This window comes from Astatotilapia calliptera, chromosome 4, assembly GCF_964374335.1.
Source record: "Astatotilapia calliptera chromosome 4, fAstCal68.1, whole genome shotgun sequence".
Lineage (NCBI taxonomy): Eukaryota > Metazoa > Chordata > Actinopteri > Cichliformes > Cichlidae > Astatotilapia > Astatotilapia calliptera.
This window is the reverse complement of record NC_137425.1, coordinates 17,087,901-17,115,411: the sequence shown is the minus strand read 5'-3', so window position 1 is coordinate 17,115,411 and position 27,511 is coordinate 17,087,901. Positions and strand designations below refer to the sequence as shown.

Sequence of the window (27,511 nt, the reverse complement as noted above, 5' to 3'; positions counted from 1 at the left end):
GCCTACATTTTTTAAGTTAGGTGTACCGGTGCGCCCATGTCAAAAAGTTAGTCTAGAGCCCTGAATGGGATATCATAGCGTGGCTCAAGCACGTTCATCATAGTTTAAACCCCTTGTTTTGCACAACGGAATACGGCCTCCCGTCTGCAGCTAAACACACCAATAGCTTTTGTAATAGCTTTAGCCCGGTCGGATTGGGCAGCAAAGGGCTGCTTAAATTCCGCAAACTCCTCTGCTCCTCCACTTGGACCGCTAGCGCTGGCCATAACTATCGCTGGCCATAACTATCGCTTGACAGACCCACCACGTGCACCATACACATACTTTTTTTTCTTCTTTTTCGAATCTTCGGATCACGTGCGCGCTGAACCGTGGAGTGGGATCAGTTCGGATTATGAATAAACCGTGATCCAGTGCACCACTACTCTCTTGCTCTCTGTCCTGCCAGGCCCTCTTATTGGCCTCTGTGACCTCCTTAGTGATCAGGAGGGGGTGTAGTCTCCCCAGGACACAATAAAACATGCAATAAAATATAAGAACAAAACACTGTACATTATTAAAATATTGAAACTAAAAAAACACATGCACATGCAACACATGCAAAATAAAAACACTTAGGTGAACTTGTCCATTTCACCCCGTGACATAAACAAAGAAATTGTCTGTGTGGTGGCTGACGGGAGTAAAAGTGACTCGTGAGATAATTAACCAAGAGTTTTTGAATTGCCTTTTTTATAACGTGGCCTACCCTTTTTAGTTTTGTCAATATTGTAAATACTGAAAAGTGTTATTGTAGGTGTTGGGTCTGCACTTCAGCAGGCCCGCTAGTTCAGACTTATTCCTGTGAACAAAGCAAGACAGCTCAACCAGTTTTACTCGCTAGCAAGGGGAGGATCTCAGAGCAGCACCTCTGCCTTCAGTCTCAGACCACTCCAAAAACCCAGCTTCCCCTGCAGCCTTTTATTCTGTGACACACAGCTTATGCAAACACACATTATAAACCCCCCCCCCCCCCCCCTATGGTGCATCATAAAACTAGGGCACTGAGTGTGTGTGTGTGTGTATGCATATGCAATCGTGTGTGCGTATATGCATGTGCACGTGAGTGAGTGTTGTGTGGATGTGGGTGTTTTTGTGTGACTTCCTGCTGATCACAAAGGGTCATCTCCCCTCACCCTTTATATGGCACAGGTGCAAGCACAGGTGAGGACATAAAGGGCAAGAAGTAAAACATCCTCACTAAATAAGGACATCCAGAACCTTACATGCAATGTCTGCAGTTAAACACTATAACTAATTACCTCCCCCACCATTGAGCCCGGGGAGGAGGACAGAAACAGAAGAATGTCTTTGATCATACAGTTTAAGGCAAGGCTTACAAATTTAAGTACAATATTGGCAACATGTAACAATTTCAACCTAACAGTTGGGCTTGAATATATTTGATATAGGCCACCCAATTAAGGTAAATATTATGTTTTTAGTTGTTAGAAGAATCTGATGAGCGATATTTAATTTTTTGTTGTTTTGTTTTTCTGGTTTCCCCCTGAGGGATTGCCACCTTAACGTTGTCAGGGGCTTGCATCCCTCAGTGACTCTAAAAGCTAAACTAGCAGAAGCTTAGCCTTCAGGTGGGACACCCAAGTTGATCATGTCTTAGGATAGTGGCCTAACAAAGTGTAATCAGCTGAGACTGAAGAAGTCACTTGGATGAGAGACAAAACGTTTCTCCCACAAAACGCTACGTCCAGATGAACAGAATCAACTTTTGGAGATAGAGTTATGAACCTTTCACATGCCATGCTAGATTAGCAACATTTGTCTGCTCAAATATAAATATGCATAATAATAATTAAATTTTAAATAGACAAAAAAACCCAACAATGTAACAATGAAATTAATATTTTACCTACATCCTCAACTTGTATAACACATCTATGTCCACATGACAATTATGACCCAAGAATGTGTTTATAGTTTAAGTATCCATGTGGACTGTCTTTTATAATAGATGATGAACTCTCCACCTAAACTAACTCAGTCAGTGCCTTGTGTCTCAGATATTTCTCCAAGCAGTAGATAGCAATGGGATCTCTGTCTGCATCAAACTTATTTGCAAAAAGGTGATGCTGTTCAATCAACCACTGCAGGTCTCCAGCACCATACACACATACTGATTTGACATGGTGGCCTTTACATTCTGGGTATACTGCTTGCAGGGAACCCTCTGACCCCTCATGCCACTGCCACTTGACCATCCGGGCAATTGCATTCATGTCCGTCATGTCGAATTTACGGTTGGGCCATGTTGAGCCAGGAACACCAGGTATTCGTTGTATTGTTGCCCACAGAAACTCATCAGGACTGTAGGTGTCTTTGGCCCACTCAATGAGGGCCTGTATTCGCTTGTCTTCGAACACACTGCGAACGTAACCTCGGTTGACCACAATATAGGCATTTCCTGATAGTATGGGCAGATTGAAGGGAGCTGGATCCTTTGTTTTTCCTATTGGCTGGGACAATTGAAAAGTTAATATGATGGTGAAGTTTTTTACAATAGCAAGGTGAATTGATTAATAGCTACATGATACAATGTAAAAAATCTCCAAATGAAGTACCTGGACTTTTCCATCAACTACTCGGTGAGCATTAGACACTCTTCCCTTCTTTCCTTGAGGCATTTCCTCTGACTCCAAACTGTTACCTCCTTTTAGTGCACGCAAAGCTTGCACAATTTCCAAGTTAGTTTTTAGAGGGAAATCCTGACCACAGAGGTTGATGAAGTATTTCCATGTTGTACTGGTATTATAGAGATCAGCCATGCAGTTAAGATCAGCCTGGACACGTGTCCAGCCAGTGTAGACCACATTCATAGCTTCGCTGACCATGAACACATTTGAGAAACAGGAAGTAATGGCTTTGATGGCAGCAAAGACTGAGGCCTGTGCTTTTTTGTCCACATGGACACAATAAATATTTTGAGGTGCGTAAATAGCTCGCAGTAGTCGCTCAAAGTTCTGCACCTATGGATAAAAATAATTTAGTTTTCTTTGTGAAATGTTTTTGCTGGAACTGTACTGTACTAATGACTTAATGGACAACAATGTTTGATATATATATATATATATATATATATATATATATATATATATATATATATATATATATATATATATATATATATATATATATATATATATATATATGCGTTGTTATGGGTTAACTGTCCGTTGTTATGGGTTAACTGTCCGTTGCCATGGGTTACCGGTCCATTGCCATGGTAACCGGTCCGTTGCCATGGGTTACCTGACCGTTGCCATGGGTTAACTGTCCGTTGTCATGCGTTAACTGTCCGTTGCCATGCGTTTACATGTGTTGTTATGGGTTAACTGTCCGTTGCCATGCGTTTACATGCGTTGTTATGGGTTAACTGTCCGTTGCCATGCGTTTACATGCGTTGTTATGGGTTAACTGTCCGTTGCCATGGGTTATATGACCGTTGCCATGGGTTAACTGTCCGTTGCCATGCGTTAACTGTCCGTTGCCATGTGTTTACATGCGTTGTTATGGGTTAACTGTCCGTTGCCATGCGTTTACATACGTTGTTATGGGTTAACTGTCCGTTGCCATGCGTTTACGTGCGTTGTTATGGGTTAACTGTCCGTTGCCATGGGTTATATGACCGTTGCCATGGGTTAACTGTCCGTTGCCATGCGTTTACATGTGTTGTTATGGGTTAACTGTCCGTTGCCATGCGTTTACATGCGTTGTTATGGGTTAACTGTCCGTTGCCATGGGTTACCGGTCCGTTGCCATGGTAACCGGTCCGTTGCCATGGGTTACTGGTCCGTTGCCATGGTAACCGGTCCGTTGCCATGGGTAACCGGTCCGTTGCCATGGTAACCGGTCCGTTGCCATGGGTTACCTGACCGTTGCCATGGGTTAACTGTCCGTTGCCATGCATTTACATGCGTTGTTATGGGTTAACTGTCCGTTGCCATGCGTTTACATGCGTTGTTATGGGTTAACTGTCCGTTGCCATGCGTTTACATGCGTTGTTATGGGTTAACTGTCCGTTGCCATGGGTTATATGACCGTTGCCATGGGTTAACTGTCCGTTGCCATGCGTTTACATGCGTTGTTATGGGTTAACTGTCCGTTGCCATGCGTTTACATGCGTTGTTATGGGTTAACTGTCCGTTGCCATGCGTTTACATGCGTTGTTATGGGTTAACTGTCCGTTGCCATGGGTTACCGGTCCGTTGCCATGGTAACCGGTCCGTTGCCATGGGTTACCGGTCCGTTGCCATGGTAACCGGTCCGTTGCCATGGTAACCGGTCCGTTGCCATGGGTTACCGGTCCGTTGCCATGCGTTAACTGTCCGTTGCCATGCGTTTACATGCGTTGTTATGGGTTAACTGTCCGTTGCCATGCGTTTACATGCGTTGTTATGGGTTAACTGTCCGTTGCCATGCGTTTACATGCGTTGTTTTGGGTTAACTGTCCGTTGCCATGGGTTATATGACCGTTGCCATGGGTTAACTGTCCGTTGCCATGCGTTAACTGTCCGTTGCCATGTGTTTACATGCGTTGTTGTGGGTTAACTGTCCGTTGCCATGCGTTTACCTACGTTGTTATGGGTTAACTGTCCGTTGCCATGCGTTTACGTGCGTTGTTATGGGTTAACTGTCCGTTGCCATGGGTTATATGACCGTTGCCATGGGTTAACTGTCCGTTGCCATGCGTTTACATGCGTTGTTATGGGTTAACTGTCCGTTGCCATGCGTTTACATGCGTTGTTATGGGTTAACTGTCCGTTGCCATGGGTTACCGGTCCGTTGCCATGGTTACCGGTCCGTTGCCATGGGTTACCGGTCCGTTGCCATGGTAACCGGTCCGTTGCCATGGGTTACCTGACCGTTGCCATGGGTTAACTGTCCGTTGCCATGCGTTTACATGCGTTGTTATGGGTTAACTGTCCGTTGCCATGCGTTTACATGCGTTGTTATGGGTTAACTGTCCGTTGCCATGCGTTGTTATGGGTTGTTATGGGTTAACTGTCCGTTGCCATGCGTTAACTGTCCGTTGCCATGCGTTTACATGCGTTGTTATGGGTTAACTGTCCGTTGCCATGGGTTACCGGTCCGTTGCCATGGTAACCGGTCCGTTGCCATGGGTTACCGGTCCGTTGCCATGGTAACCGGTCCGTTGCCATGGGTTACCTGACCGTTGCCATGGTAACCGGTCCGTTGCCATGGGTTACCGGTCCGTTGCCATGGTAACCGGTCCGTTGCCATGGTAACCGGTCCGTTGCCATGGGTTACCTGACCGTTGCCATGGGTTAACTGTCCGTTGTCATGCGTTAACTGTCCGTTGTCATGCGTTAACTGTCCGTTGCCATGCGTTTACATGTGTTGTTATGGGTTAACTGTCCGTTGCCATGCGTTTACATGCGTTGTTATGGGTTAACTGTCCGTTGCCATGCGTTTACATGCGTTGTTATGGGTTAACTGTCCGTTGCCATGGGTTACCGGTCCGTTGCCATGGTTACCGGTCCGTTGCCATGGTAACCGGTCCGTTGCCATGGGTTACCGGTCCGTTGCCATGGTAACCGGTCCGTTGCCATGGGTTACCTGACCGTTGCCATGCGTTAACTGTCCGTTGCCATGCGTTTACATGCGTTGTTATGGGTTAACTGTCCGTTGCCATGTGTTTACATGCGTTGTTGTGGGTTAACTGTCCGTTGCCATGCGTTTACATACGTTGTTATGGGTTAACTGTCCGTTGCCATGCGTTTACGTGCGTTGTTATGGGTTAACTGTCCGTTGCCATGGGTTACCGGTCCGTTGCCATGGTTACCGGTCCGTTGCCATGGTAACCGGACCGTTGCCATGGGTTACCGGTCCGTTGCCATGGTAACCGGTCCGTTGCCATGCGTTACCTGACCGTTGCCATGGGTTAACTGTCCGTTGCCATGCGTTTACATGCGTTGTTATGGGTTAACTGTCCGTTGCCATGCGTTTACATGCGTTGTTATGGGTTAACTGTCCGTTGCCATTCGTTTACATGCGTTGTTATGGGTTAACTGTCCGTTGCCATGGGTTACCGGTCCGTTGCCATGGTAACCGGTCCGTTGCCATGGGTTACCGGTCCGTTGCCATGGTAACCGGTCCGTTGCCATGGTAACCGGTCCGTTGCCATGGGTTAACTGTCCGTTGCCATGGGTTACCGGTCCGTTGCCATGGTAACCGGTCCGTTGCCATGGGTTACCTGACCGTTGCCATGGGTTAACTGTCCGTTGCCATGCATTTACATGCGTTGTTATGGGTTAACTGTCCGTTGCCATGCGTTTACATGCGTTGTTATGGGTTAACTGTCCGTTGCCATGCGTTTACATACGTTGTTATGGGTTAACTGTCCGTTGCCATGCGTTGTTATGGGTTAACTGTCCGTTGCCATGGGTTACCGGTCCGTTGCCATGGTAACCGGTCCGTTGCCATGGGTTACCGGTCCGTTGCCATGGTAACCGGTCCGTTGCCATGGGTAACCGGTCCGTTGCCATGGTAACCGGTCCGTTGCCATGGGTTACCTGACCGTTGCCATGGGTTAACTGTCCGTTGCCATGCGTTTACATGCGTTGTTATGGGTTAACTGTCCGTTGCCATGCGTTAACTGTCCGTTGCCATGCGTTTACATGCGTTGTTATGGGTTAACTGTCCGTTGCCATGCGTTTACATGCGTTGTTATGGGTTAACTGTCCGTTGCCATGCGTTTACATGCGTTGTTATGGGTTAACTGTCCGTTGCCATGGGTTACCGGTCCGTTGCCATGGTAACCGGTCCGTTGCCATGGGTTACCGGTCCGTTGCCATGGTAACAGGTCCGTTGCCATGGTAACCGGTCCGTTGCCATGGGTTACCTGACCGTTGCCATGGGTTAACTGTCCGTTGCCATGCGTTTACATGCGTTGTTATGGGTTAACTGTCCGTTGCCATGCGTTTACATGCGTTGTTATGGGTTAACTGTCCGTTGCCATGCGTTTACATGCGTTGTTATGGGTTAACTGTCCGTTGCCATGCGTTTACATGCGTTGTTATGGGTTAACTGTCCGTTGCCATGGGTTATATGACCGTTGCCATGGGTTAACTGTCCGTTGCCATGCGTTTACATGCGTTGTTATGGGTTAACTGTCCGTTGCCATGGTAACCGGTCCGTTGCCATGGTAACCGGTCCGTTGCCATGGGTTACCGGTCCGTTGCCATGCGTTAACTGTCCGTTGCCATGCGTTTACATGCGTTGTTATGGGTTAACTGTCCGTTGCCATGCGTTTACATGCGTTGTTATGGGTTAACTGTCCGTTGCCATGCGTTTACATGCGTTGTTATGGGTTAACTGTCCGTTGCCATGGGTTATATGACCGTTGCCATGGGTTAACTGTCCGTTGCCATGCGTTAACTGTCCGTTGCCATGTGTTTACATGCGTTGTTGTGGGTTAACTGTCCGTTGCCATGCGTTTACCTACGTTGTTATGGGTTAACTGTCCGTTGCCATGCGTTTACGTGCGTTGTTATGGGTTAACTGTCCGTTGCCATGGGTTATATGACCGTTGCCATGGGTTAACTGTCCGTTGCCATGCGTTTACATGCGTTGTTATGGGTTAACTGTCCGTTGCCATGCGTTTACATGCGTTGTTATGGGTTAACTGTCCGTTGCCATGGGTTACCGGTCCGTTGCCATGGTTACCGGTCCGTTGCCATGGGTTACCGGTCCGTTGCCATGGTAACCGGTCCGTTGCCATGGGTTACCTGACCGTTGCCATGGGTTAACTGTCCGTTGCCATGCGTTTACATGCGTTGTTATGGGTTAACTGTCCGTTGCCATGCGTTTACATGCGTTGTTATGGGTTAACTGTCCGTTGCCATGCGTTGTTATGGGTTGTTATGGGTTAACTGTCCGTTGCCATGCGTTAACTGTCCGTTGCCATGCGTTTACATGCGTTGTTATGGGTTAACGGTCCGTTGCCATGCGTTTACATGCGTTGTTATGGGTTAACTGTCCGTTGCCATGCGTTTACATGCGTTGTTATGGGTTAACTGTCCGTTGCCATGGGTTACCGGTCCGTTGCCATGGGTTACCGGTCCGTTGCCATGGTAACCGGTCCGTTGCCATGGGTTATATGACCGTTGCCATGGGTTAACTGTCCGTTGCCATGCGTTTACATGTGTTGTTATGGGTTACCGGTCCGTTGCCATGGTAACCGGTCCGTTGCCATGGTAACCGGTCCGTTGCCATGGGTTACCGGTCCGTTGCCATGGTAACCGGTCCGTTGCCATGGGTTACCTGACCGTTGCCATGGGTTAACTGTCCGTTGTCATGCGTTAACTGTCCGTTGCCATGCGTTTACATGTGTTGTTATGGGTTAACTGTCCGTTGCCATGCGTTTACATGCGTTGTTATGGGTTAACTGTCCGTTGCCATTGGTTACCGGTCCGTTGCCATGGTTAGCGGTCCGTTGCCATGGTAACCGGTCCGTTGCCATGGGTTACCGGTCCGTTGCCATGGTAACCGGTCCGTTGCCATGGGTTACCTGACCGTTGCCATGGGTTAACTGTCCGTTGTCATGCGTTAACTGTCCGTTGCCATGCGTTTACATGCGTTGTTATGGGTTAACTGTCCGTTGCCATGCGTTTACATGCGTTGTTATGGGTTAACTGTCCGTTGCCATGCGTTTACATGCGTTGTTATGGGTTAACTGTCCGTTGCCATGCGTTTACATGCGTTGTTATGGGTTAACTGTCCGTTGCCATGCGTTTACATGCGTTGTTTTGGGTTAACTGTCCGTTGCCATGGGTTATATGACCGTTGCCATGGGTTAACTGTCCGTTGCCATGCGTTAACTGTCCGTTGCCATGTGTTTACATGCGTTGTTATGGGTTAACTGTCCGTTGCCATGCGTTTACATACGTTGTTATGGGTTAAATGTCCGTTGCCATGCGTTTACGTGCGTTGTTATGGGTTAACTGTCCGTTGCCATGGGTTATATGACCGTTGCCATGGGTTAACTGTCCGTTGCCATGCGTTTACATGCGTTGTTATGGGTTAACTGTCCGTTGCCATGGTAACCGGTCCGTTGCCATGGGTTACCTGACCGTTGCCATGGGTTACCTGACCGTTGCCATGGGTTAACTGTCCGTTGCCATGCGTTTACATGCGTTGTTATGGGTTAACTGTCCGTTGCCATGGGTTACCGGTCCGTTGCCATGGTAACCGGTCCGTTGCCATGGGTTACCGGTCCGTTGCCATGGTAACCGGTCCGTTGCCATGGGTTACCTGACCGTTGCCATGGGTTAACTGTCCGTTGTCATGCGTTAACTGTCCGTTGCCATGCGTTTACATGTGTTGTTATGGGTTAACTGTCCGTTGCCATGCGTTTACATGCGTTGTTATGGGTTAACTGTCCGTTGCCATGCGTTTACATGCGTTGTTATGGGTTAACTGTCCGTTGCCATGCGTTTACATGCGTTGTTATGGGTTAACTGTCCGTTGCCATGCGTTTACATGCGTTGTTATGGGTTAACTGTCCGTTGCCATGCGTTTACATGCGTTGTTATGGGTTAACTGTCCGTTGCCATGCGTTTACATGCGTTGTTATGGGTTAACTGTCCGTTGCCATGCGTTGTTATGGGTTGTTATGGGTTAACTGTCCGTTGCCATGCGTTAACTGTCCGTTGCCATGCGTTTACATGCGTTGTTATGGGTTAACGGTCCGTTGCCATGCGTTTACATGCGTTGTTATGGGTTAACTGTCCGTTGCCATGCGTTTACATGCGTTGTTATGGGTTAACTGTCCGTTGCCATGGGTTACCGGTCCGTTGCCATGGTAACCGGTCCGTTGCCATGGGTTACCGGTCCGTTGCCATGGGTTACCTGACCGTTGCCATGGGTTACCTGACCGTTGCCATGGGTTAACTGTCCGTTGCCATGCGTTTACATGCGTTGTTATGGGTTAACTGTCCGTTGCCATGGGTTACCGGTCCGTTGCCATGGTAACCGGTCCGTTGCCATGGGTTACCGGTCCGTTGCCATGGTAACCGGTCCGTTGCCATGGGTTACCTGACCGTTGCCATGGGTTAACTGTCTGTTGTCATGCGTTAACTGTCCGTTGCCATGCGTTTACATGTGTTGTTATGGGTTAACTGTCCGTTGCCATGCGTTTACATGCGTTGTTATGGGTTAACTGTCCGTTGCCATGCGTTTACATGCGTTGTTATGGGTTAACTGTCCGTTGCCATGCGTTTACATGCGTTGTTATGGGTTAACTGTCCGTTGCCATGCGTTTACATGCGTTGTTATGGGTTAACTGTCCGTTGCCATGCGTTTACATGCGTTGTTTTGGGTTAACTGTCCGTTGCCATGGGTTATATGACCGTTGCCATGGGTTAACTGTCCGTTGCCATGCGTTAACTGTCCGTTGCCATGTGTTTACATGCGTTGTTATGGGTTAACTGTCCGTTGCCATGCGTTTACATACGTTGTTATGGGTTAAATGTCCGTTGCCATGCGTTTACGTGCGTTGTTATGGGTTAACTGTCCGTTGCCATGGGTTATATGACCGTTGCCATGGGTTAACTGTCCGTTGCCATGCGTTTACATGCGTTGTTATGGGTTAACTGTCCGTTGCCATGCGTTTACATGCGTTGTTATGGGTTAACTGTCCGTTGCCATGCGTTTACATGCGTTGTTATGTGTTAACTGTCCGTTGCCATGGGTTACCGGTCCGTTGCCATGGTAACCGGTCCGTTGCCATGGGTTACCGGTCCGTTGCCATGGTAACCGGTCCGTTGCCATGGTAACCGGTCCGTTGCCATGGGTTACCTGACCGTTGCCATGGGTTAACTGTCCGTTGCCATGCGTTTACATGCGTTGTTATGGGTTAACTGTCCGTTGCCATGCGTTTACATGCGTTGTTATGGGTTAACTGTCCGTTGCCATGCGTTTACATGCGTTGTTATGGGTTAACTGTCCGTTGCCATGCGTTTACATGCGTTGTTATGGGTTAACTGTCCGTTGCCATGCGTTTACATGCGTTGTTATGGGTTAACTGTCCGTTGCCATGGGTTACCGGTCCGTTGCCATGGTAACCGGTCCGTTGCCATGGGTTACCGGTCCGTTGCCATGGGTAACCGGTCCGTTGCCATGGTAACCGGTCCGTTGCCATGGGTTACCTGACCGTTGCCATGGGTTAACTGTCCGTTGCCATGCGTTTACATGCGTTGTTATGGGTTAACTGTCCGTTGCCATGCGTTTACATGCGTTGTTATGGGTTAACTGTCCGTTGCCATGCGTTTACATGCGTTGTTATGGGTTAACTGTCCGTTGCCATGGGTTACCGGTCCGTTGCCATGGGTTAACTGTCCGTTGCCATGCGTTTACATGCGTTGTTATGGGTTAACTGTCCGTTGCCATGCGTTTACATGCGTTGTTATGGGTTAACTGTCCGTTGCCATGCGTTTACATACGTTGTTATGGGTTAACTGTCCGTTGCCATGCGTTGTTATGGGTTAACTGTCCGTTGCCATGGGTTACCGGTCCGTTGCCATGGTAACCGGTCCGTTGCCATGGGTTACCGGTCCGTTGCCATGGTAACCGGTCCGTTGCCATGGGTAACCGGTCCGTTGCCATGGTAACCGGTCCGTTGCCATGCGTTTACATGCGTTGTTATGGGTTAACTGTCCGTTGCCATGCGTTTACATGCGTTGTTATGGGTTAACTGTCCGTTGCCATGCGTTAACTGTCCGTTGCCATGCGTTTACATGCGTTGTTATGGGTTAACTGTCCGTTGCCATGCGTTTACATGCGTTGTTATGGGTTAACTGTCCGTTGCCATGCGTTTACATGCGTTGTTATGGGTTAACTGTCCGTTGCCATGCGTTAACTGTCCGTTGCCATGCGTTTACATGCGTTGTTATGGGTTAACTGTCCGTTGCCATGCGTTTACATGCGTTGTTATGGGTTAACTGTCCGTTGCCATGCGTTTACATGCGTTGTTATGGGTTAACTGTCCGTTGCCATGGGTTACCGGTCCGTTGCCATGGTAACCGGTCCGTTGCCATGGTAACAGGTCCATTGCCATGGTAACCGGTCCGTTGCCATGGGTTACCTGACCGTTGCCATGGGTTAACTGTCCGTTGCCATGCGTTTACATGCGTTGTTATGGGTTAACTGTCCGTTGCCATGCGTTTACATGCGTTGTTATGGGTTAACTGTCCGTTGCCATGCGTTTACATGCGTTGTTATGGGTTAACTGTCCGTTGCCATGCGTTTACATGCGTTGTTATGGGTTAACTGTCCGTTGCCATGGGTTATATGACCGTTGCCATGGGTTAACTGTCCGTTGCCATGCGTTTACATGCGTTGTTATGGGTTAACTGTCCGTTGCCATGGGTTACCGGTCCGTTGCCATGGTAACCGGTCCGTTGCCATGGGTTACCGGTCCGTTGCCATGGTAACCGGTCCGTTGCCATGGGTTACCTGACCGTTGCCATGCATTAACATGGCAACGGTCAGGTAACCCATAACAACGCATGTAAACGCATGGCAACGGACAGTTAACCCATAACAACGCATGTAAACGCATGGCAACGGACAGTTAACCCATGGCAACGGTCAGGTAACCCATGGCAACGGACCGGTTACCATGGCAACGGACCTGTTACCCATGGCAACGGACCGGTTACCATGGCAACGGACTGGTAACCCATGGCAACGGACCGGTTACCATGGCAACGGACCGGTAACCCATGGCAACGGACAGTTAACCCATAACAACGCATGTAAACGCATGGCAACGGACAGTTAACCCATAACAACGCATGTAAACGCATGGCAACGGACAGTTAACCCATAACAACGCATGTAAACGCATGGCAACGGACAGTTAACCCATAACAACGCATGTAAACGCATGGCAACGTTTACATATACATATATATATATATAAATATATATATATATATATAAATATATATATATATATATATATATATATATATATATATATATATATATATATATATAAAAACACCCAGCACGCCCCTGCGGGCGGTTTATCCTTCAAGCTCGGGTCCTCTACCAGAGGCCTGGGAGCTTGAGGGTCCTGCGCAGTATCTTAGCTGTTCCCAGGACTGCGCTCTTCTGGACAGAGATCTCCGATGTTGTTCCCGGGATCTGCTGGAGCCACTCGCCTAGCTTGGGAGTCACCGCACCTAGTGCTCCGATTACCACGGGGACCACCGTTACCTTCACCCTCCACATCCTCTCGAGCTCTTCTCTGAGCCCTTGGTATTTCTCCAGCTTCTCGTGTTCCTTCTTCCTGATATTGCTGTCATTCGGAACCGCTACATCGATCACTACGGCCGTCTTCTTCTGTTTGTCTACCACCACTATGTCCGGTTGGTTAGCCACCACCATTTTGTCCGTCTGTATCTGGAAGTCCCACAGGATCTTAGCTCGGTCATTCTCCACCACCCTTGGGGGCATCTCCCATTTTGACCTCGGGACTTCCAGGTTATACTCGGCACAGATGTTCCTGTACACTATGCCGGCCACTTGGTTATGGCGTTCCATGTATGCCTTGCCTGCTAGCATCTTGCACCCTATATATATATATATATATATATATATATATATATATATATATATATATATATATATATATATATATATATATATATATATATGTAAGATAGATGTGTGTGTGTGTGTGTGTGTAGAAAATTTTGAAATTTAAAATGTAAACAATCCAAATGTAAGCACCGTTTACATCTACTGCAAAGATTTGCAGTAAAATTTTATTATACAAAATACATACCTTGTGATGGACAACCATAGAGTAAGCCAGAGGAAAGTCCTCTTCTTCCTTGCTTAACGGGAATGTTATGTATTTCCTACTTTTTTGGAATTTCCTGTAAATTCACAGTTTTGAAGAAGTAACGTTGCTTTTAAAAGTCCATATATTAAAATCATGACCAAGAGTTAAAGAGTTACTGAAAGCTGCCATTTAGAGCAACAAACCTGCAGTCTTGGGTTGCATTGATGTAATACTCATTAGGGATCTGAATAACCTTCTGGAAGTTGTTGGTGATGGTCAGTAATTTGGCTTGCAGCAATGCCTCCTTCTCTCCCTGCAGGATTGCTGAGCAGTTGCAAACTTTCTCTGGGCTCTCATCTTCATCGGTATAAACTAGCCATTGATACTTGAGGATGTAGGCAGGACTTTCGCCTGTTTTTAGCTGACTAAGTAGGAAAAGTATCCATAGTGATCCCAGTACAGCACTGAACTTGAATAATTGTAGCCAGCAGCCTCGTTTTAAATATCGCATTATTTACAGTAAGTAGAAAATCTCAAATACAATAATAGTAAAGCTTGTGATAGCTGCTAAAAATGTCTGTCAGACACCTGTGAAACAACAAAATAATAATGATTAATGTTTGTTCCTTTCATGAAGGTATGCAAATCAGTCCATCCATTACTGCACCTGGAACCAAGCAATAATGTGAGTAAGGAAAACATACACAGACACACTTTTTTTTTCATGTGAAACGCTACTTCTTTTTGGAACTTTAGAACAAAATATTCATATGTTGGACTGAAATGCAAAGCAACACTACATGTTTGGAAATCTCTGTCGTTTAACTTCGTAAATCTGAGTGGATTCACTTGAATCCACGTTTTTTTTTGTCTTCCATGTTACAGTGGGGCAAAAAAGTATTTAGTCAGCCACCGATTGTGCAAGTTCCCCCACTTAAAATGATGACAGAGGTCAGTAATTTGCACCAGAGGTACACTTCAACTGTGAGAGACAGAATGTGGAAAAAAAATCCATGAATTCACATGGTAGGATTTGTAAAGAATTTATTCGTAAATTAGGGTGGAAAATAAGTATTTGGTCACCTCAAACAAGGAAAATCTCTGGCTCTCACAGACCTGTAACGTCTTCTGTAAGAAGCTTTTCTGTCCCCCACTCGTTACCTGTATGAATGGCACCTGTTTGAACTCATCATCTGTATAAAAGACACCTGTCCACAGCCTCAAACAGTCAGACTCCAAACTCCGCCATGGCCAAGACCAAAGAGCTTTCGAAGGACACCAGGAAAAGTATTGTAGACCTGCACCAGACTGGGAAGAGTGAATCTACAATAGGCAAGCAGCTTGGTGTGAAAAAATCAACTGTGGGAGCAATCATCAGAAAATGGAAGACATACAAGACCACTGATAATCTCCCTCGATCTGGGGCTCCACGCAAGATCTCATCCCGTGGGGTCAAAATGATCATGAGAACGGTGAGCAAAGATCCCAGAACCACACGGGGGGACCTGGTGAATGACCTGCAGAGAGCTGGGACCAAAGTAACAAAGGTCACCATCAGTAACACACTACAACGGCAGGGAATCAAATCCCGCAGTGCCAGACGTGTTCCGCTGCTGAAGCCAGTGCATGTCCAGGCCCGTCTGAAGTTTGCCAGAGAGCACATGGATGATACAGCAGAGGATTGGGAGAATGTCATGTGGTCAGATGAAACCAAAGTAGAACTTTTTGGTATAAACTCAACTCGTCGTGTTTGGAGGAAGAAGAATACTGAGTTGCATCCCAAGAACACCATACCTACTGTGAAGCATGGGGGTGGAAACATCATGCTATGGGGCTGTTTTTCTGCCAAGGGGACAGGACGACTGATCCGTGTTAAGGACAGAATGAATGGGGCCATGTATCGTGAGATTTTGAGCCAAAACCTCCTTCCATCAGTGAGAACTTTGAAGATGAAACGAGGCTGGGTCTTCCAACATGACAATGATCCAAAACACACTGCCCGGGCAACAAAGGAGTGGCTCCGTAAGAAGCATTTGAAAGTCCTGGAGTGGCCTAGCCAGTCTCCAGACCTCAACCCCATAGAAAATCTGTGGCGGGAGTTGAAAGTCCGTGTTGCTCGGCGACAGCCCCAAAACATCACTGCTCTCGAGAAGATCTGCATGGAGGAATGGGCCAAAATACCAGCTACTGTGTGTGCAAACCTGGTAAAGACCTATAGTAAACGTTTGACCTCTGTTATTGCCAACAAAGGTTATGTTACAAAGTATTGAGTGAGGCAAATCTGAACACATCCTGTCAGCATTTTTCAGATGAATACATTTAAGTAAACAACTTAGTTTCACACTTTAGGATCTGTAGCCATTACAAGAGTTATAGAGCATTTTGGGGATTGCACAGGCATCGGTTTTCTATTGCCCATTTGCGGGGAGTAAGCGCGCCCCCCATTTGCGAGGTGTGCCCACTGCTTGCTCCACAGGGTGGAGACCAACAGAGAAGGGCGGGGGATTCTCTGGCTTCTGGATTCATCTGATAACCAGCTCGCAAAAAAAAAACGAAATAAAAACAAACCAACAAACACAAAAACAGAAGATATTATGACACAGCCTTTCAATTTGCACCGATGTGTTTTCCAAATTCTATCATACACATATATGCAAAAAGTGAGCGCGAGGGTCCTCGGTGAACCTGCTTGCTGCTGTGTTGAAGTCTCTCACACGCACGCACGCACGCAGGCACGCACGCACGCACGCACACACACACACACACACGCATTGTTTTAATCACTTTCTGTCCTGTGCTTGAAGTTTGATTTAGGCTTCTGCAGGAAATCTATGTCCTTTTAACCCTATGTTCCAACCTTCCACGCCATTCAAGTGTAATTATATTTCATGGGAGGTGCACATCAGGTCACGTGGAAGGTTATGGTGTAGATTTCAGGGATTTTTCTCATCATGAATGTATTAATGCAGTTTAAAATGCTCTGCACAAACACCTTTAGACTCTTTTAGGCCACAGTAACGTGATGCCAGCCAGAAAACAAGTGTTCCAGTATGTGTTTCTTGTGTTTTTGTGGGGTTTTTTTCTCTTCTTTGGTTCTTCAGTTGTATTTTAAAGATTCAAGGACAGGGGCAGGTTAGCTGAGAGTAAATGCTGTGCTACATTCATATCGCCCTACACATTAATGTCAAATAAATTAGATTAAGATTTGCAAGCTTAGCAAAATTAAGGCTATAAATGATCCATAATGCAGCTCTGCATTTCAAACCTGTCAGAGAACAATCGGGGTACATTTAATACATGTAATTAATCGTCTTTTCCTTTCTTTTTTTTAGGCTTGCTTTATATATTATACTTCATATTAAAGATTGACAATCCAAAATATATTACTTTTAATTAAGCCTTTCTTCTCTGCGGGCTCTTTTGAAACACACAGAGTTGGTGTTTAGTTTGGTGTTTACTTTAACACAATCTGCCGCATGCGTGTGTTTGTGTGTGTGTGTGAGACCCTTAACATTAATTTCCTGTTTAAATTAAACGGATCAGAGTCATGAGCTTAATGGGCACGCTCTCTTTACGTTTCTGTCTCGTTGTCATCTTATCTTTAATGCTGTTGTGTACACGTTCTGTTATTTTTACAGCCTTTGCCCTTTATTTTCGCCCTCGTGACCCCCCTGCTGTGAGTTTTATAGTAATGCACAAAGCTGACAGGTGAATGGATAGTTCTATAGAATAAAACACAAAAGCGGCTAAATAATCACCTACCATGGAAAATGCAGACAAAAGACGGCCAAGCGTCATTTCTCCAAATAACATGTTGTGTTTGTCTAAGCGAGACAGTCACTGGGTGTCACGTACGTTCACACAAATACACAAACGCATGACCTGCTGTCATCTATAACATAATCTGAAGATCCCACTTCCTCTTCCTCACATTTAATCTGATGACTGCTGGTGTCTCGTTTTTGTTGCAGTGATGATCGATTGATTAGTAAGAATGTGCAACTTTATGATTGGATCCCAAAAAACTAGTCATCACACACAGTACTGTGTAAAAGTCTTGAGCCACCCATTATTCTTTATGTCTTGGCAGGTGGATGATTTATTGAAACATACATGGATATACATATACAGCATATACAGTAAAAACAGAGCTTGTACTATTCTAACGAGCTTCAGAGTGAATATTAAGTATGAGTGCCTTTATTCTTCAGCTCTATGTCAGCTCTGTGAGGATCTTCAGGATCAGTTCTCCAGGGTTCATGAAGGATGTTCAAAGCTCTTCTTTGGATGTTTCTGCCTTTTGTTCTGTTCTCTGTCAGGATGATCTCACAGAGATCTGGCTCTGGGGAGGCCCATCCATCACTGATAGTGTTCCTCTATATGTTCTTCTATCCAGGTATGATTTAATTATTAGCAGATGGGTTCCAGAAGGTGGATCAAACTGATTGTATTTTTCTTCCTTCATAATTCATCTGTTTATCAAAGATCTCCAACATCACAGACTGACCTGCAGCTGAGACCATGACAGAGCAATCTGTCTGAGAGACTGCAGTCAGTCCAAATTGGGCTGCAACTGTTTGGAGATGGGTTGCCTCCCACCAGACAATCTGTGCAGTTACTCTGCAGTCAAAAGACGCTGAGGGTGTTACACGATCAACATCTGGGCCTTTAGTTGGTTTAGTTGGTTGCTGGAACTACTTGCAGTTCGTCATCAAACAAAAAAGAAAATTCAGTGTAATCACGGGACAACCACAGATTTATCTTTCCCTCGTCACAAGGAGGTTGTCATCCTATTTTTACTCTAATCCAGGGGTGGGGGACTCTAAATTGCGTCCTCAACATGTCTTGAAGTTCTCCAGAGGCCTGGTAATGAACTGATCATTTGATTCCGGTGTGTTGACCCAGGGTGATATCTAAAACCTGCAGGAGACGGGGCCTTGACCCCTGCTCTAGTCCAATATGATAAAAGCTAGCTTGGCTCGTACTAACTGCTAAATGGAAGGAATCCGGTCTTTGGGTGATGACGTGATGAATCCTGCTTCCGGGCCCAAACTACTCTGTGTTTAATAAGGCTTTTGTGTTTTTTACATGTTTTAATGCTTTGTATCTTGTTCTATTTAATCTCAACAAGCCCTAAAAACAGTCAGTGATCACTGTCGGCCTCTCTCGGGTTTTATTACCACTAATCATTTTAAAGCTTAGTTTTCAAAACTTTATGATGTAACTACAGCCCAGCCCATGCAGCAGTATATTAATAACTAATCTGGTATTGTGGATGGATTATCTCAGCTGTTCTCCCGACTGAAGTTCGGTCCGTTTACAGCATCCTGCCATGCGATTGCATTTGTCCCGAACCTTCGGGAACACTCACGTTAACTTTGAGTGGAAAAAAGTTAGCGTTCATCGTCTAGCTTCAGTTTATATTATGCTAACATATCTGTGTCGCTAGCGATCAAGTAGCACATCATTATATACCAGCTAACCCAATTTCAGTAACCCTACAAACGTCACTGCTGTTTAGTTTCCTGTCTTCATTTATGTTGGAAGTGATAGCAGAGCTGTACGTTTTAATTTGTTTTGCAAATCTCTCATTCAGAACATGGTATATTTTATTAACAGATAAGTTACAGAATAGAGTAATCTCAAGAAACATCCTTCAGCTACTTTTTTACTTTTACTTGAGTAAATGAGTTGAGTCAGTACTTCAACTTTTAGTGGAATATTTTTTAACAGTAGTTTATGAACTTTTACTTAACTAATGTCTGTACTTTTGCCAGCTCTGATACTCAAATGGGAATGTCTGACTAGTTGATGGTATAAATTTCTGGCTTCAGACTAGTTTTTGCACCTTTACTGACAGTATAGTTTCTCGGTTAACATCTCTCACTTACTTTTGCTCTCTGCCTTTCAACCTGCATTAAAGAGAACACCTCAAAGGCAAAGTATGGTTTAATGCCACTCAAGCAGATCAATACTAAAACTCCATCCCTTTTAATTACATTAATTAAATTTCATGCAGCAGTTCATTCACTTTAGTTAATTTGTGTGAAAAAAAGCAAAGTAGAAAGTTGTGATTTAACATAAACTTTATTTTACAGTTATTACATAGGAGAGAGAGAGAGATTCTTAAGCATTCTGGGCCTGAGCTGCCATCATTCGCTCTTTTTGCTTCATTAGACATTTCCTTGCACTGGCATAAGCTCCCAGGTCTCCATCTACAAAGAGGAAAGATGACAATTTAATACATGAAGCGACTGTGCAGCAAAACAGAAAAAGCTCTCCAAAAATCAGGAAATCACAATATGCAAAAACCCAAATCTCCTTTACATAGGAAAAGAAAAGCAAACTCACAAACTCAAAAGCTGGAAATAATGACACTTAATGATAAATGTTGTGTGCCATGACTGAACACTTATTGCTTATAAACTGCACACATCAAAGCTCTGGAACAGCTCAGTACTTACAGCGTGACTGGAAGTTCTTTGTCACCTCATTGAACTGCTGAATTTCCTTAGCACAGTTCTGCTGGTAGCTGTGTCCTTCTCTCTGCTGGCAGGCCCTCAAACGCTCCTGGATCACCTTCACGATCTCCTGATCCACTTTGCTGAGGGACAAGACAGAAACACAAGGGGATTTTCATTTTCTGTCAAAGTCTGTCAGACAGACTTGCCATCTTCTGATCTCTCCCAAATTGTTATGTGTCTTTCAGTCTGGCTGACTGGAATGCTCTAATGCTGTTTGAGACCGTTTCTGAAGCCAGCAAGCACCATACTGGCAGTTTGCTTTGTGTCATTGTGCTACAAGGTGAACTGCTGCCCCCTATTCATGTTACTGCACTCTGGTGAACACAGTTTCTTTAATGTTCTCCTATATTTGGCTACACTCATGCAATCCCTGCAAAAAAATCTCCAAAGCATGCTTGGGGATATGTGCTCGATCCTGTCACCACCATGCTTTTTGCAGAAGGTGTGTTGGCCAGGTGATGAGCTGTAGGTATTGCTCTGCCAGAATGCTGGGACTTCTGGCCAGTTACATCTTTTGCTTCATGCTCTGAGTCATTTAGAAGCATCAACACAAACGCAAAGAAGTCTGTCAGTATCCTGTCACATAAAGAAAAAAGCCCAGAGCCTCATGAAAGATCCACCCCACCCCAGACACTGTTTTAACTTTTCAGAACAGTAGAAACAGTGAGAAAAAAACAAAAACAAAAACTTTTTTTTTTAACCAAAAGCTATTTTGTAAAGTGAAAAACAAATCGTGCAATAAATGGCTGTAGAACATGACATGTCCTGTTTTGGCATGATCTATGTTTTACTTAGACATTTTATAAATTCTATGTTTACTTTTACAGGCTTGTACATATATTATAGGCTTTATACAGTTGTTTGTTTTTTAAATAGACATATTGTAAGCCTCTTGTCCCCCAGAGCTTTGTATTGAGAGGACATTGCATGCAATTTCACTATATATTCATTCATCTATAATATGAACCAAAGCCTAACCTTATTTTTTATTTATTAAATACAGTACACATTTTCTTTATAAAATGAATTTGAGCTTTGTAAATATTAACTCGGTTACTTTCCACCCTACTGATTAAAAAAACAAAAAACAAAACAAAACAGTGTATGAGACTTTTTTGATGTCAGAGGGGCATGCTAACAAAACTTGTACTTCCTGACCTGCACCATGTTATTTATTCAAAATGCCCACAAACCTTTTGACAAAGATGAAGCCTAAAAGATGAGGTTGTGATGTGAGTATTTTGCGTTTTTGTAGACGATTTTACCTAGGCATAATGCAATATGTGTTTGATTCATTAACAGTGTGTGTGTTACACTTGTGCCTCCACTCAAGTTGAAACATCTTTAGGACTTTTAATGCACAATAAATGATGTCTGTATATATTTGCAAAACGCATTTCAGTTGCTTAAATTTAATTAGTTTACAAAACAACTCTAAAACTATGTTTTCCTTTGTCATTAACATTACAAAGTGCAGACTGGTGGACAAAAAATGCATTCATGTGAAAAGTTTTCATCCCTCTGAATCTCACTCGTATGTTACTTACTAGTCTCTCCTCCACTGCATCTCTGCCTCGTAGTAGCAGGGGTAATCTCCCTCTTTGCACTCCGTCAGGTCAGGAACACGACGGAACTTCTGGTGGTAGTACACGATCTTGTTTTTAGCCCGAATACTGTCAACAGCATCTGGGCGAAGGAAGGAAAGGGTTCAAAGCTCATATAAACTCAGTCCAGGCTGAGTAGGTTGTACATTGCTAGCATAAACATCTAACTAACCGCGGACTTCTACCGCAAAACCTGACATCTACTCGCACAAAACAAAGCTTGTAACTTATCTAGATTTAAACAATTCAGTGGAAGAAAAAGCACCACTTTAAATAAACCAGAATGCGTATACAGCGTCCTCAGTTCTTGTGCTATGTTGTAGAGCTACCCTGTTAGCCGAGTTAGCTTCCAGTTACCTCTAAATGTGGTGACAGGCAGGTCCACGGAATAATAGAAGAGCTTAGACAAAATCAGAGCTGGGTTTGGCAGTGCTGTTTGTTTGTCCACAACCGGAGTCTGCCGAGGAGGCTCTGGGTATGCCCCTTTATCGTAGTCTGCAGGCATTTTTGTACCCTGTTTTGAACAAAACTGAAAAACCCCTACAATTCGACCTCGACAGGTCTCCTTTGGACGGAGCGCATGCGCAGGAAAAGCAACATAATGGCGAATTAGAGGTCAGCAAATAAAAGCGTTCGAACGTCCTTATGCCAGTCTTTATTACTGAATTAGAATTATTACAAATAAAAAACAACAAAAGAAAACTTGGAACGAGCTCACTTCAGTTTTCGTAAAATATGAAGGTCGAAGGGTAAAGGTTGCAGGTTGGACTGTTGTACTAGTTAGCTACAGTAGGGGGCGGCAGGGAGCCGACTATGATAACTTAAGTTGGAATGCAAAAGTCTTGAACCGCCCTTTTTTTCCTCAATATTTTGCTAGGAAAATGGGAAATTGTGCTTGAAAGTACTTGTACTCATCAGTACTTGGCATGACAACTTTTATTCTTTAATATAGTCTGAACTTTTTTAGGTAAGCTTTCTATCCAGTCTATTGTGATGAACCAAGATGTGAACCTGACTTGAACAAGAATTTCAAATTTGGATTCTATGCTATTCCAGACCTGTTGCCACAGATTTTTAGTGCAGTTCTCGTGTATTTCAGCATACCTCAACCTTTTTTACCTTCACTAAAAATAGCCTCTTGACAGTCACCCCTTCCACTGAGACCATTTCAGCAAAAAGTAGATGGGTCAGCTGAAGGGCCAGATGCATCTCTCAGGTCCTGTGTCAGCTCTTTACTGGATCCCCTTGCCCCCTCAATTTCTTAAGGACATGAGTTTCTGAATTCATCGGTGTGGAGTGGTCCTGGGCTGAAAAAACTAAATCAGGTCAACATTGGTCACATGATCACATGGCAGCGAAGACTTTCTTCCTCCTCCTCTCCTTTCTTGGTTGTACGGTTCCTGTCCACTAGGCCTCCCCACCACCTCAGACCTCTGACATTACCATCTTCCCTCCTCCTATCTGGTCAGGACTTGGCAGAGATCGTCTTGTTTGAAAGCGAATATGTCCCCTCATCTGGGCCAAACACCAAATTAGAGCCCTGTGTGTCATCTTATGTATGACTCTAGCATCTGCACTGGTTTCTGTCTCTTTCTATCTGTCGCTGGGACAATCCGCAGACATGGTCAGTGCTCCTTGTGTTTTTGGTTGTTTTCTTCTTTAAAGGATAGTTAAAGCTGCACTTTTTGGACTGTCTTTGCCTCCTACATGTGTGCATGTGTGTGTGTGTGAGATGATTTATCACTTTCTTTGACCTTTTGAATTTATAAGAGTGTATGAAGCACACTGAAATCTAGTAATGGCTACGCTTAGGAGAGCACGTGGAACACTGCGCTGGTGACCTTTTTTTTCCTATAACAAGACACCATCGTTTCAAGTTTTCTTAATTATTTTATTTGGATTTCTGAATTACAGATATGAAACAGAAACAGAGTGAAGCAGAAGCACATGGCCTGAATACAAAGGCAACAGATTGGAAGATCATGACAGATGACTCTTTTTGTGTTCCGCTAACTTAACACTGTTAAAGATTTGGAGGACGTTAAAGAAAATGAGGAAATGATCACAAACAGTTGCTCAAAAACATGACTGATGTCACCATATAATACAGTAACTAAAATGAATAATTTGTTTTGCTATGTAAATGTGTGCTACACTTTTAGTATAAAGTGATGTGGGTGTCTCCCACCACTGATGTGTACATTCGAATGTACACATCTGGACACGTGTGGACATCAGCTTATGTTGTACACTGGCAGTGTGTTTATGACCTGACAAATAATCAAAAGGAGATGGTAACTGTAAAAATGAAAGTAACACTAAACACCCATGGGTTATCTAAATGTCATCAATTTGGGCGTGCACCAACTCCATTGTGGCTTTTCAGTCTCATCGCAAATTCCATGCTCCTCGCCACGGGCACATGGGGTTCCTGCCTTGCAAGCGAAGCAAGAAGCACAGGGGGAGGGTGCGTTCATGGCCCAAAGATAACCCCAGCCATCCCGTCCACCTCACTGCCTTCCTGGGATATAAGGCGGGCATGACCCACACGCTGAGAGAGGTGCACCGCACTGCCCTCAGTATGTAAACATTGATGGATGCAAGACTTTAGACAATCTGTTATCTATTTAGTATATAGCATGCATTATTTTAGAGATGTAAATAGAAATTGAAAGTTGAATAAAATCAAATGATACAGAAAGAATAAACTGGGCATTGCTCAGGCTGCATTCAAGCTGTTAGTGTTAAAAACTGAAAGCTGCTTTGATTTTGTGCTGAGGCTAAACTTAAAATGCATTCCTTCACGTCTCTTTTGTTTTGCATATTTTTACCTTTTTATCACCTTCTGTTTACTTGCTGCATGTTTCACTGACTTGAATCTGTCAGTTTTCCTAGCAGGATCTGCCTCCTTCTGTCTTCCACAGAGCAATCAAAGCGAGAAGAAGTTGAGGCGGTGACCATCATCGAGACTCCGCCTGTCATTGTGGTGGGTGTTGTGGGATACATCAAAACGATCCGTGGTTTGCGCTCCCTGAAAACCATCTTTGCTGAGCACCTGAGTGACGAGTGCAAGCGCAGATTTTATAAAAACTGGTACGCGTGTGTGATCATTTAAAGCTCTCCTGTGCATAGAAGTAATTGACCCGCACATACGGTCTTGTCACACTGTTGTTCCTTCAATATGTGCTGAGCTTTTCTGTGTTTCAGGTATAAGAGCAAGAAGAAGGCCTTCACTAAGTATGCTAAGAAGTGGCAGGACGAGACAGGCAAGAAGCAGCTTAACAAAGACTTCAATGCCATGAAGAAGTACTGTTCAGTCATCAGGGTTATTGTTCACTCACAGGTAGGTTCTAAAATCACCATCCTGCATCACATTAGCTCCGTTTTTAGTTTTCCATCTGATTTCATCGGCTAGTATAATCACTGATATTTATTTACTTGATCTCCTTCTGTTAAATCTCTCCCATGGAGGGGGCAGAGGTGTCAGAGTTATCCAACTGCCCACATGCAACAGAGACAAAAGCCTCCAAATCCCCAAACTCTTGGCTGTCGGTAGCTGGATGGCTTTGACTACAACGATCACCCTGTGGGGAGCACTGGAGGGCAGTTTCAAATAGCAGTTTATAAATAATTTTCACAGGGGATGAAGGCCACTCACAGAGTCTTTGCCTTTATGTTGGCAGCATGAAGCCAAAGATCAGCCAAGATTTCAGTTCTTAAAATCCTGCTAAGATCAAGCCTCCTCAGCTCATGAAAAAAAACATCAACATGCACATTTAAATACCAGAGTTGTTCCAAGTGACTGGTGTTACATCTGAGAGTTCAAACATGGCCACATGCTGAATAATAAATCTAATTATAGTAACTTGAAAGCAAGATGCTTTTCAGTATGCTTCTCAAGCTCTGCACTTAACAACATAGTTGTTTTAGACTTGGGAGCTGCTTCTGTTTGCAGCTTGCAGGCTTCCCTAATTACTTTCCATCTGCCTCCAGATGCGACTGTTGCCCTTAAGGCAGAAAAAAGCTCACGTCGTGGAGGTGCAGCTAAATGGGGGTACCATCTCGGACAAGGTGGACTGGGCGAAGGAGCACCTGGAGCAGGCTGTGCCCGTATCTGCCGTCTTCTACCAGGATGAGATGATTGATGTCATCGGTGTCACGAAAGGTCACGGCTTCAAAGGTAGGAAATGTGCTGTGGCAGCTCCAGGCGTTGAAAAGTTTAATGAGTAATAAACCGGAAGGTCCAACCATGACTTTTACGTCTTTGGGCTGATAGGCGTGACAAGCCGCTGGCACACAAAGAAACTCCCACGGAAGACTCACAAGGGTTTGAGGAAGGTAGCTTGTATTGGAGCCTGGCATCCTGCCCGTGTGGGCTACACTGAAGCTCGCGCTGGTCAGAAAGGCTATCATCACCGCACTGAGATCAACAAAAAGGTTTATAGCTTTAACAACTTACTATATTATATTTGCACACACCTAGTCAATGTTTGTTGGTTGCCTAAACATCTCTTTAAATAAGGAGTATTATGAATTATTATTATTAGTATGAGGGGTTTTCCATAATTGAAATCTTGATGTCCTCTTTTGTTTTTTCAGATCTACCGTATTGGTAGGGGTCTTCACATCCAGGATGGAAAAGTGATCCGGAACAATGCGTCTACTAACTATGACATCAGCCAGAAAACCATTACCCCCATAGTACTCCCAGCTTTGTGTTACAGTATCATATTGTGCATGAAAGTTTTCTCGTATCCAAAGTCGATATTTATAATGTATCAACAGTAATATAAAATGAAGAGTTTGCATCAGGTGAGATATTTTAACCTTTATTACTACATTTATGTCATAGGGAGGCTTTCCTCGCTATGGTGAAGTGAATAATGACTTTGTCATGGTGAAAGGCTGCATTATCGGGGCTAAAAAACGTGTCCTCACCCTTCGAAAGGTAGGGTGAGGAATTTAAAGTCTTCAGCTCTTACAGGTATCATTCGTGTAAGTGTAGTTTAACGTTTTTGGCTGCTCCTCCTCACAGTCTTTACTCACGCACACATCGCGCAAGTCCAAGGAAGGCATCGAGCTCAAGTTCATTGACACCACTTCCAAATTTGGCCATGGGCGCTTCCAGACAGCCCAGGAGAAGAGAGCATTTATGGTGAGTGTGAAAAAACAACCATAAAGAAAAAAACAACAACCAAAAAAACCCAACTGAATACCAGGAAGCAAAGATTTTGATCGAGTGAGGCAAAATAACAGCACAATATGATTCAAATGTTCAAACTATCCACTGATGACATAATAAAATCTGTAATTATCCTGCTGTGTTTTAACTCCCGACCTCTTGTTTACCTGCAGGGGCCTCTGAAGAAAGACACCCAAAAAACAATGCCAGGTCCTCTGCCAGAGGAGGCCTGAAAGTGTGGATTATAAACCCTACAAAACAATAAAATGTGTAAGTTATACTTGAATTTTGTGTTTTAACTGCATTTGTGTTTCTAATCAATAAGGAACAC

At 44.6% G+C, this 27,511-nt stretch overlaps 3 protein-coding genes across 4 annotated transcripts; 1 reads left to right on the top strand and 2 right to left on the bottom strand.

Moving 5' to 3' along the window:
• Positions 1–1,914: 1,914 nt before the first annotated feature.
• Positions 1,915–14,535, bottom strand: LOC113021535 (beta-1,3-galactosyl-O-glycosyl-glycoprotein beta-1,6-N-acetylglucosaminyltransferase-like). Its single transcript, XM_080300329.1, has 4 exons — positions 14,074–14,535; positions 13,871–13,964; positions 2,619–3,023; positions 1,915–2,513 (listed from the first exon to the last, which is right to left on the bottom strand). The coding sequence occupies exons 1-4, from the start codon at positions 14,379–14,381 to the stop codon at positions 2,028–2,030; spliced, it is 1,293 nt and encodes a 430-aa protein (XP_080156455.1). The 5' UTR covers positions 14,382–14,535; the 3' UTR covers positions 1,915–2,027.
• A 5,403-nt stretch (positions 14,536–19,938) lies between these two features.
• On the bottom strand, positions 19,939–22,786 carry ndufb10 (NADH:ubiquinone oxidoreductase subunit B10). Its single transcript, XM_026165120.2, has 4 exons — positions 22,356–22,786; positions 21,942–22,080; positions 20,335–20,474; positions 19,939–20,085 (listed from the first exon to the last, which is right to left on the bottom strand). Exons 1-4 carry the CDS (start codon positions 22,501–22,503, stop codon positions 19,997–19,999), a joined length of 516 nt encoding a protein of 171 aa, XP_026020905.1. The 5' UTR covers positions 22,504–22,786; the 3' UTR covers positions 19,939–19,996.
• Positions 22,787–23,480: 694 nt separating this feature from the next.
• On the top strand, positions 23,481–27,466 carry LOC113020842 (large ribosomal subunit protein uL3-like). Of its 2 annotated transcripts, XM_026165107.2 has the most exons (10): positions 23,481–23,622; positions 24,385–24,577; positions 24,923–25,091; positions 25,206–25,341; positions 25,992–26,178; positions 26,275–26,435; positions 26,598–26,699; positions 26,851–26,946; positions 27,034–27,153; positions 27,354–27,466. In XM_026165107.2, the coding sequence occupies exons 1-10, from the start codon at positions 23,557–23,559 to the stop codon at positions 27,411–27,413; spliced, it is 1,290 nt and encodes a 429-aa protein (XP_026020892.1). In that variant the 5' UTR covers positions 23,481–23,556; the 3' UTR covers positions 27,414–27,466. The 2 variants fall into 2 exon arrangements, with proteins under 2 accessions (XP_026020892.1, XP_026020893.1); XM_026165108.1 differs by lacking the exon at positions 24,385–24,577 and having other exon boundaries at positions 23,538–23,622.
• The last annotated feature ends 45 nt before the right edge of the window (positions 27,467–27,511 follow it).

Excerpts from the sequence above, each read along its gene's own strand:
- LOC113021535 (XM_080300329.1), bottom strand. The coding sequence starts at position 14,381 with ATGCGATATTTAAAACGAGGCTGCTGGCTACAATTATTCAAGTTCAGT. Across the intron at positions 13,965-14,073 it reads AATGCAACCCAAGACTGCAG|GAAATTCCAAAAAAGTAGGA; the intron begins GTTTGTTGCTCT and ends GTGAATTTACAG. Across the intron at positions 3,024-13,870 it reads CTATGGTTGTCCATCACAAG|GTGCAGAACTTTGAGCGACT; the intron begins GTATGTATTTTG and ends TTTTATCCATAG.
- ndufb10 (XM_026165120.2), bottom strand. The coding sequence starts at position 22,503 with ATGCCTGCAGACTACGATAAAGGGGCATACCCAGAGCCTCCTCGGCAG. Across the intron at positions 20,475-21,941 it reads ATGCAGTGGAGGAGAGACTA|CAAAGTGGATCAGGAGATCG; the intron begins GTAAGTAACATA and ends CTTGTCCCTCAG. Across the intron at positions 20,086-20,334 it reads AAAGAACTTCCAGTCACGCT|ATGGAGACCTGGGAGCTTAT; the intron begins GTAAGTACTGAG and ends TCCTCTTTGTAG.
- LOC113020842 (XM_026165107.2), top strand. The coding sequence starts at position 23,557 with ATGACTCTAGCATCTGCACTGGTTTCTGTCTCTTTCTATCTGTCGCTG. Across the intron at positions 26,179-26,274 it reads GAAAGGTCACGGCTTCAAAG|GCGTGACAAGCCGCTGGCAC; the intron begins GTAGGAAATGTG and ends TTGGGCTGATAG. Across the intron at positions 26,700-26,850 it reads AGAAAACCATTACCCCCATA|GGAGGCTTTCCTCGCTATGG; the intron begins GTACTCCCAGCT and ends TTTATGTCATAG.